We start from the raw sequence: 10,049 nt of genomic DNA, 5'->3' as shown, positions 1-10,049 counted from the left end.
GCTGCACAAATTCCAAATGTTGCCCGGAAGATAGCGAGAAGGGATAATTCCGAACTACAGAAATTAATGAGTTCAGTGTAGACCTTATCATGAGTAATTTTCTTATAATCCAACAATTATAGCCAGCCACGCGTGAATTGTCTAAAGAGGCCAAGTCTTTCCTGTCCCCAGTACCTATCATATGATGCGATGATCATTCATTCGACCTATCCGAAGTTCTTTTTGTTGGAGGAGATTGAGTGAGGTGGTAGACTTGTTCGGAAAGAGGCATAGTTATAAATATCGTAAATGGGTGACTAGACACGAAGAGGATGGTTGTGGACACAGCTGCGTGAAAAGCCTCGTATTTTCCGGAGATCAAAATGCTAAAGCTGGAGAAGATAAGATTTTACTTGTGGCGAGACGGCGTGGTGGCACGGGCATGGGTCCTAGCGCATTGTCATACGACTAATACGCGCATGCCAGACATCGAGATTTTGGACAGGAAACATCCTATTGTGTGAGGTTGTTTTTGATAAGGAAGAATAATGCTAGGGCAGTGAATAAAGGGGTAGAAGTAAGGCGAGGAGAATTATTGAGTGTACTGAGCTGCTTGATTTTAGTATGATTGATTATCGAGAGGAGGGTTACAGCGCCTTAAAGATTGATGAGGGAGAGGATGGCGCGAGCACGTTCAGTCTTATTAAGAGGATAGAAAAGGGAGGTAGAATATGGTGAATAGTTTTGGGACAAAGAGTTTTGATAAAATTGGGAAGGAAACTTGATATGTGTACTTGTTTAGGACCTCGGGTGGTGGGTGGGCGAGAGAAGAAAGAAACTCGGGAGAAACGGGAAGCAAATGAGAAGTATACACGGGCAGAAATGTCCAAGGGCGATGGGGTCATGCTTAAAGATTGACAACTAGCCTTGCAACGCTTTAGCAGTGGTCAATTTCAAATCGCGCTTTTACAAGTACTTTTTATTTTTCTGTATTAAACAGCCGACATGTTCTCCTATGTGTCGTATCCTAATATACCTGGATAGACTCTTTCTATAAAGAAAGTTTCTTCGTGGTATTGCCCCAGATATATTTATGGATCTTAATGAAACTTTAAAATATCAGCAACGACTCGAGTACTTTGTCTAAAGAGCTCAGATATACCGCTAGATGTAATAATGTGAGCGCATGAATTTCGAATCCCAAACCTCTCTCCGATGTTTCATCATCTCAAGTAAAGGATGACTAGCCGTTTTAATATCAGCTCAAAAAATCGGACTACAGAAAGGGCAGAAAGATGTTGGTAGTGAAAAGCTATGGCTGGCGCGCTTCCAGCATCCGAACAATGATGCTAACGATGATTCGCTTCTTCATAGTATTATCTCTTTTCATCTTTGATTTCATTTCCGCGCGTTGCACCTCGCCCTTCTTTAAATTCTGTACTTTCTCCGTATGTAAGTTCTTTCATCTCTCAGCCGATGGTTTAGATTCTTTCCCCACCGACTAAATGAGCTAGAAATTTTTAGACTTTTCTCGCTTGTGCTATCCTTAGATTCCAGTAGCACGTCCTTCTCTGACTCTTCATCGGACTCTATATCTTCCCGTTGTTCTTCAAAACCTTCTTTGCCCTTTTTTAAAAAGTTTTTTCTCTGCTTCTTTCTGACTCGGAGGCTCCCTTTTTGATTCCATTCTCCCGGAAGACCTCGTCTTCCCCTCTTCTTCATCAGAACTATTGCTCACCCAATCACTTTCCTTTTCTGGCTCTTCTAGGTTTTCCTCTTCTAATTCTTCTCCCTCAGATTCCTCATTTATATCGGACTCACCTCCCCATTTCCCCACATTTTTCATAAACCCATCGTCTTCACCAGGCCCGATCTTCAAGCAAAATATTCTTCCCGATTCCAATCCTATGCATATTAGTCCATCATAGCTCCTTGAATTCCAGTCTGCGATTCGATATTCCGTAGGGAGCCAGAGAACGTAACGCTGACTCCCATTATCCATCCCTTCGATTATCCAGTCTTTGTTTATGTAATATCGTTGAAAGATTGGTGTCTTGAATCTAGTATCATCTTGTAAAACCACTGACTTCCTGGTTGCTGGGTTCCAAAGGTAGTTCCTGCTGTCGAAGCTATATTTCATACTCCAAAGCTCCCAGTCCAACGAAAAGTTAAGCGAGGGAAACACCAGACTATCGTCATCTGCAGATTCTGACTCATTATCCATTGTCCTAAGCTCACCCGTTGCTAGGTTCCAAATTTCGGTACCTTTAGTGAGCTCGGCTTCAGTCATCAGAGCTAAAGGCATATATGCCATATCTCCTACACGGACCTTAAGTCTTCGCAAATTTGACCCGTTTGCGTATTCCAGAGTTGGCATTCATCACTCATGCATAAGATTATGATCGTGCTATCTGGCGAAAATGGCATGGCTCGTATTTCACCTCTATTAACTCCTAGCATATGCAAATGTTTGCCCGATGCCGTATCTGAGAGTGTGACGGTTCTGGAATACATTAAAGCAATTATTTCACTATTGGGCGAAAAGAAAAGTGGCTTTGTCAATGGTTCTGTACGTCTCTTGAGCGTGTGGTTCAATTTACCAGTTTTCGAATTCCAAATTTTTATTTCCCAGAATAAAGCTTGGTAAGCTTTAGCGAGTGTAGCTATCAAGCTGCCGTTCGGCGAATAAAGCGTTTGTAAAATACTCGGCCGAGAGGACAGGGTTCGATTCTTTCTAATCCTTGGTGATGATCTATTTATTGGAATGTTGACATTCCAAAGCCGAGTCGTTCCATCCGTTGAGCCTGAAGCTAATTTCGTGCCATCTGGAGAGAAACAAATGGACCTCACCTCATCTGTATGACCGTCGAGTGTTTCTAACAAACTCCCTGATGCCTCCCAAAGTCGGATAATCCCGCTGGAAGCAAAAGCTGAAGCTACAATCTCGCCATTCGGCGAGAAGGTAATACGATTTGAAGAACCAAGCCCATCTATATCAAATTCCTGTAACAAGTTGCCGTTGGTTACGTTCCAAAGTCTCATGAAGTGTCCTGTTGACGCTAATACCTTTCCATTTGGCGAGAACTTAATCTCAACCACGGAATTTCGGTGTTGGGCAGATGCCCAGAGCAATTGGTAGTCTGTTGTTGAATTCCAAAGGCAAATTTCTCGATATTTAACAGCTGTGGCTAAGATAATGCTGTCCGGCGAGAAAGCTATTGAAGTACAGTTCAAGGCTGAGAATGTATGCAAAAATCTGCCTGTTTTTATCTCCCAAAGTCGGATTGCTTCATCGTAAGAACTTGAGGCGAGTAGTTTATTGTTTGGCGAAAATATAACCCGACTTATGGACTTGGAATGTCCCCTGAGCTCAAAAGATGGTTCAAAAGTATGATCGCCTTTTGATATCCAGAGCCGGATCGTATTATCATCCGAATAGACTTTAGCAATCACTTTGCTATCAAATGAGAAGGTAGTTAAATCTACAGTTTCCAGATAGCGGAAATTGCCACCCACCGCTTCTATGAATCGAATTGTGCTTTCCAATTTGGAGCTTGAAGCTAGGTCCGGCGGAAAGGTAATTTTAGCTATTCGAGGCCCTTTACGGAACCAAATGCTCTTTTGTAACACACCCGTCGCTACATCCCAGAGTCGAACGCTAGCAGCAGAGTCTCCAGTCCAGGAGAGAGAGAGAACTACTGTCCTATCTAGTGAAAAACAAACATATCCTTTAGGTTCATGCCTATCATCCTCGAGTATTTGAACTTCATGATTCCAACACGGTCTTTCTTTTGATATTTCATAAAGCCATTTAGGAATGCAGGCTCGAAACGTCTGCCAGATGATGTTTGTTTTTGGAGCAAAAAAAAGTGCAGAGGAATATATCTGAAGGGGAGCCTGCTTTATTCCTGCTTGTTTGCGAAGGACAAATTGTTTAGCATCGTAAACGAAAGCAGATAACTTAGGATTTTCAATGTTCTTTCATGGTCGTTAGTAGATTCTTCCGAAGAAGGATAAAATGATAAATGGCTTACTGAAATGTAAGATTGCAGAGCGCTTATTACAATGATGCTCTTTGGTAGCTCTTCGACCAAGCTCATAACCTCGAGCCAATGAAGAAAATGCTTGGACAGAAAGTTATGAAGATTGCCGTTATCTTTCTGCCTAACTTTAGTTTTCAGGAGGTGGTCCATCCAGTAACGGCACGGATACTCGACATGTAGCAGATAATTTGCCTTTTTTTCTTTCTTGACTTCCGTAACAGAAGTCCCGGGCTCCAATTCGCATCCATTCATTCTCAACTTCTCCATTGATACTAAGCATCTCTCGAACAGTTCTTCGTGAGCTTCCTGTTCTTTAAATCCAAATGCTCGTATTTTCAGGTGTTGATGTAAGGACCTCACGAGGAAAAGTGGCTTCTCGAAATTACGACTGCAGAAGCGATAGTAGAATACTGTTATTGAAATAGTAAGGCTAGCATAGAATGGTAGTCCCTTGGTCAAGCAAAGAATAATGACTGTGGGAATACCGAAAAGCGCCAAGTCAAGGGCAGACTCTAGATAAGGTCTCCTCAAGACCATCTCTGTCGTCAATAAAAGTTTGTTGAAAAGATGGCTAGATAGTATTGAAGATGTAAGAGGCGGCACACTTCGTAGATAATCACTTAGTGATAAGTGAATGAACTGAAATTGACCATCCAAATTTCTTATGATGTTCTCAAGATTCCGAATGTGTATCCCAACCTCAAAATCACTGACATTGACCATCATAGCAATCTCTGTCCTTGTCAGAGGACGCATGGCAATGCAAATGCATCGAATTATATTGAAAGAAATCTCGCGTCTGCACTCTGGTATGTTCATTAAAATCCGATCGTACATGTGATCTAGCCCTTTTGGTAGCCATGCATTAACAGAGTCAGGATGGCTAATGACCTCTTCAAGCATTCCAGTATTTTTGTTGAATTCACTGACTGCCAAAGAAACCCATAGAAATGTTCCGCCAGTGCAGCTTAGTAGAAGCTGCTTTAGATTGTCTCTGCACTCGTCGGGAATTCTGCTAATGCGATCGACATTCTCAGAGACAAATGTCTTGAGATCTTTCATCCCCTTTTCACTGTATTCTTGATCCAAATCATCCAAGTCAATTATCAACTGCGCTCGAACCTTGTTTTGCAATGAGCGGCTAACGATAATTGTCTTAAATTTCATTTGAGCTTTCGCGTCGACGGCTCCATAAAACCCTTCCAGTTTCGACTGGAGAAATTTAATCGAGTCATCATCACATTCATCAAGTCCGTCCAAAATGAAAAATATGTTTTTTGGAAGCTTTTCGACCATAGACTTGAATATTCGCCATAAAGTCTCAATGTAAGCATTACTGGCAAGATCATGATTCCGCCGACGGCAGAGATCGAGCTCCTCCAAAATCTCCTGGTATAGGTCATTACTTACATTTAGAAGCTGACACAAAAGACTCCGAAGCACACATAATGCCGTATTACGGTGAGGGTTGCCCTTGTCGCAATAGTACTCCAAAACCAAACGATTGGGCTGCTGAGGGTCAATACTCGAAATCCAGCGATTCGCCAAGTAGATTGAAAGATAAGTTTTGCCTTTTCCGGGGCCGCCATGCATCCAAAGGAAGCTTTTAGAATCGGATATCAGTTTTCCTCAAAATCCCTGATTTCCTTGACCTCCCGAATCCATTGGCATGAACTCTTCACCGGATTACCATTGCGACTACATATTCCTTCTTTATCGGTCCCGGGGTGCGTCAGGAAGAGTGCAGTGTAACATTCATCTTGTCTTTTCTTTTGTTCTCCTGCTACTGCCAAATTCTGAAAATCAGCCTCTTGAAAAAGGTTGAAATTTGATCTCTGCAAGATATTTTAGAATACTTGCAGTGGGTGGATGGGAAATTCACATTCCCCATTATTGGGCCATTGATCTGGATATTCCCGTTTCCTGCTAAATTGTTTCCACTTGCAACATAGGATGAAATGGTTGAAGCCATCTAATATTCCAAATTAGAAATAAGAGTTATATGATTAACCGAGTTTTTGAACTGTCTGTAAGAATTTCCAGAGGCCGAAACAAGCAAAGGACCCAAGCAGGTTGTACTTTGTATCACTTTTTGGAAAACATAAAAATGTTGAATGAACTGGTGGTTTGTGCAAGAACTAAACTAATCGAAGAAAAGTGGAGGTTTCCACCCAACACGTCGCAGGCGCTTATGAAAAGCGGCTGAAGTCATCTAGGCCAATCGTGGATACTCGCCATTGCTTATCTGTAACTGCAGGTATAAGCTGATGATGTCCAATGAATACGGACCCACTTGAACGCAACCGTCATGAGCAGTTTAGCTATGAATTAAATAGTGTAGACTGCTGTTACTTCCTCGCAGTAGAAGTTGACCCTTATCATCGAATTCATCTTTTGGACTGAGCTTCTGGCAAACAAATTCATATTTAAGACAAAATGGTAATCTTTTTCCGGCATCAAGCCACGAATAATATATTAACATTGAGCTTCAGTCAGGACTCGACGTTCTCGGAGCCATCTCTGCTGCATCGGGCTTACTGGAATCGGCTATAAGCATTATCGAACGACTTCATAAGGCTTATGGCGACATGAAAGCTTTCGAGGAAGTCTTTGAATCGCGTGTTATCGAGATCCAAGGCATCCTTACCATCATAGAGCTCGTCAAGAACGAATCTAATTTACGAACTGCGGCTGTTCTCTCGGAAATCGAAAACATTCGCAAAATAACCGAAAAACTCGTTGAGCATCTTGAATCGACAATGCCAGGGGAGAAAAGTCAAGCGCGTCGTTTTGCTCACCAACTCGCAAAGGGATCGAAAGATCAACAGAGGCTGGCCAAGCTCATGGAGCGGCTGGATCGGGCAAAGTCAAATTTAGGTCTCAGCCTACATGTTGCCAACGTAGGCGTCACGCAGGGCGTTGGTGATAATCTTGCTATCAATACGGATATTCTCAATCGAGTTGATGAGCTGGTTCGCAATGTATTTGGAGATGAAGGAGGCCTCAGGATTACTGAATTGGTCAAGGACCAACACCTTCAGAGTACGCTAGTCTCTCATTTCTCAAAACCTACTAACAGACAAAAGATGATGGGTTCGTGCACATGAAAGGTGAAGATCTTTCGCGAATAACGACAGATGGTGATGATGTACAGGAAAATTCAAAACATGCAGGGTGGATGTCTGGTCGGATTACCCTAAATAATGTGACAAGGGAACAAGCCCTTCAGATCAATGGGCCAATTGGCGAAAAGGGATGGAGGGAGGCGGTTTCTTATCTGGAGATTCGTAATAACGAAGCTTCTGGGAATTCTATCCAGATCAATCATGCTGTTTCTGAAGAGGCGTTTTATGCGATGCTGGCAAACAGAAATCGAAATAAACCAAACGGTCATAACGATCATAACGACCATAGAGGGAGTCGTATGCAGATTAGCGCGGGGCTGGGCGAAGGGTGGGGTATACCCGACGTCATCCGGGGCATTATTCTTTGGGTAAATATCTTATTCGATTTTCAGATAATAAGATAAATGTTTTATAAACTACTACTAGGTATAGATTGATCTGTTTTGTTAAGTAAATATATATATATATACAAATTTAAGAATATATAAAGATAAATTCTTTAATAATCAAAAATATTATATAATTATATAATCTTTGAATATCATTGTGACGGAAACCCCTGCTTTCCTCCCACCCTTATTATATAAGAAACCTCAGGCACATTAACCATGTCCACACATGATACGATTACTCGGGATTAGTATACGATTTAGGTGGCCTGAGGATCAGATCCGGACAAGTACTAGGTATCAATGGTTATCGGTAAAGTAAGATCATTGGAGGGATAAATATGACTTCTTTTTGCCTAGCCATTGCGGTGTTACGTCCAAAACGATTAGTATGTCACATGACCATAAAACATGTGATGGAACGGTGAGGAACGAACGTTCCTAGGAACAACCAGGAACGCTCGTTCCCAGGAACGACGATTCCTAGTTAACCATAGGCACGAAGGACTATATAATCAAGATGGATTTCTTTTGTATAGAGCTTCGTGCTCAAGATCAATCATTTAGTATACTCTACTATTAGTTACGAATTGCATATCATTATTGTCATTACTTCAAGTCCCTGCTTGACGCCTAGTTATAAACCTACTTCGAGAGCCTAGAGCACTTCCACGTGATCTAGACGGCAAACCTCGTAACATGCGGCTAGGCCATTCATTTGTGTATATATAGAGTAGCTATCCCCATCTACAGGTGCTCTTCACCTGTAGATTCTAAGTTAAATATAATTGCTGGTCTATAAACACCCTTTTGGTCACAATCATTATTGAATATTAAAAAAAATTTCTCTTGTTTTTATAAAAAAGAAATTAAAGAATTATAATCGATTTTATAATAAAATATATATCATTAAAAGTTTTAATTTATAATAAATATTTTATTTGTTAAATTGTTAAAGTGAATGGTTCCTGCGTAGCACGTGCACAGGGCACTAGTCCTATTAGGACTAGATTGAGAAGCTCTCTGTAAGAGAGCTTCGCACTTCCGTAGAACTGTCACGATTCACCATTAGGATTGATGGTGTTACGATGGTAGCAAACTGATTAATTAGGAGAGCTTAGGCCGTGTGCAAACACGATCAGATTTCATCGAATTAGTATGTGATCTTGGTCACCTGAAGATCGTATGCGCACGCACCATCAGAAATCGCGTGATAAGGAGTCTTGAGGAGCCAGAAAGCTTTTAGGGGCCCCCTTTATTGTTCAGTATATAGTCAGAGTAGTTTCATAGTTTAGGAGCTTCGTGTTACGAGGTTTGCCGTCTAGATCACGTGGAAGTGCTCTAGGCTCTCGAAGTAGGTTTATAACTAGGCGTCAAGCAGGGACTTGAAGTAATGACAATAATGATATGCAATTCGTAACTAATAGTAGAGTATACTAAATGATTGATCTTGAGCACGAAGCTCTATACAAAAGAAATCCATCTTGATTATATAGTCCTTCGTGCCTATGGTTAACTAGGAATCGTCGTTCCTGGGAACGAGCGTTCCTGGTTGTTCCTAGGAACGTTCGTTCCTCACCGTTCCATCACATGTTTTATGGTCATGTGACATACTAATCGTTTTGGACGTAACACTTCGTGCTCAACTTAGTTATCAATTAGTTTACCTACATTCTACTTGATCTAGTAACGACTTCACTTCCAAGTGAAGACTAGTGATAAAGCCTTAACCCACAACTACCAATCAGACGAAACCTCAGGCAGCCGCTGCCTCCGGTACAGTATCGTTACAAGAACTTAGAAGAGTAATTAATCTACTAGACCAATATTACCTCAGTTCTGCCCTATCAGCTTCCCACTATTCCCTGTGTAAGGTCATTCCTTTTAACATAATAAATAATAAATTACTTTATTTATTTTATTTACTTTATTGTTACGAGGTTTGCCGTCCAGATCACGTGGAAGTGCTCTAGGCTCTCGAGGTGGTTTATAACTAGGCGTCAAGCAGGGACTTAAGTAATGACAATAATGATATGCAATTCGTAACTAATAGTAGAGTATACTAAATGATTGATCTTGAGCACGAGGCTCTACAGGAAGGAATTCATACTGAATATATAGATCCTCGTAATTCTTGGATCACTCAGGATCACTGATGATCCAAGGTGATCCAGCATACCTGTTCATATGCTCTGATGGTGCGTGTATATGAGTTTTTAGGGTGACCGAAATCTCATATTAAATTGAGCGAATCGTAACAGATTTACATATGGCCCAAGCTTACGAAAACAAGTCAGCTGTTACCATCGTAACATTTATTCACTTTAATATTAAAAAATTAAAATTAAAATTAAATGTTATATTATATATATATATTTATTTAATCACTCTTTTATATTATATCAATCATCACAGCAATTATAATATGATAAATAAATAAGATTATTAATACAAATATATAAATATATATACAGCGATGTTCCTCCCTCTCTTACCTATCCCGCCTCTCTCAT

The 10,049-nt window shown here is 40.9% G+C and overlaps 3 protein-coding genes across 3 annotated transcripts; 2 read left to right on the top strand and 1 right to left on the bottom strand.

Annotated features, from left to right (window-relative positions):
- Window positions 1-765: 765 nt before the first annotated feature.
- Window positions 766-897, top strand: SS1G_11968 (predicted protein; the record flags this gene model as incomplete). Its single annotated transcript, XM_001586889.1, has 1 exon — window positions 766-897. The coding sequence occupies one exon, from the start codon at window positions 766-768 to the stop codon at window positions 895-897; it is 132 nt and encodes a 43-aa protein (XP_001586939.1).
- Window positions 898-1,588: 691 nt separating this feature from the next.
- SS1G_11967 (hypothetical protein) lies at window positions 1,589-2,356 on the bottom strand (the record flags this gene model as incomplete). The annotated part of the gene is made up of 1 exon (XM_001586888.1): window positions 1,589-2,356. The coding sequence occupies one exon, from the start codon at window positions 2,354-2,356 to the stop codon at window positions 1,589-1,591; it is 768 nt and encodes a 255-aa protein (XP_001586938.1).
- Window positions 2,357-5,470: 3,114 nt separating this feature from the next.
- Window positions 5,471-7,551, top strand: SS1G_11966 (hypothetical protein; the record flags this gene model as incomplete). The annotated part of the gene is made up of 4 exons (XM_001586887.1): window positions 5,471-5,570; window positions 6,181-6,279; window positions 6,519-7,064; window positions 7,109-7,551. 4 exons carry the CDS (start codon window positions 5,471-5,473, stop codon window positions 7,549-7,551), a joined length of 1,188 nt encoding a protein of 395 aa, XP_001586937.1.
- Window positions 7,552-10,049: the final 2,498 nt, after the last annotated feature.

The sequence above is a fragment of the Sclerotinia sclerotiorum genome, genomic scaffold (assembly GCF_000146945.2).
Source record: "Sclerotinia sclerotiorum 1980 UF-70 scaffold_20 genomic scaffold, whole genome shotgun sequence".
Classification (NCBI taxonomy): domain Eukaryota; kingdom Fungi; phylum Ascomycota; class Leotiomycetes; order Helotiales; family Sclerotiniaceae; genus Sclerotinia; species Sclerotinia sclerotiorum.
The sequence above is the reverse complement of the archived record's forward strand: the minus strand, read 5'-3'. Positions and strand labels throughout refer to the sequence as shown.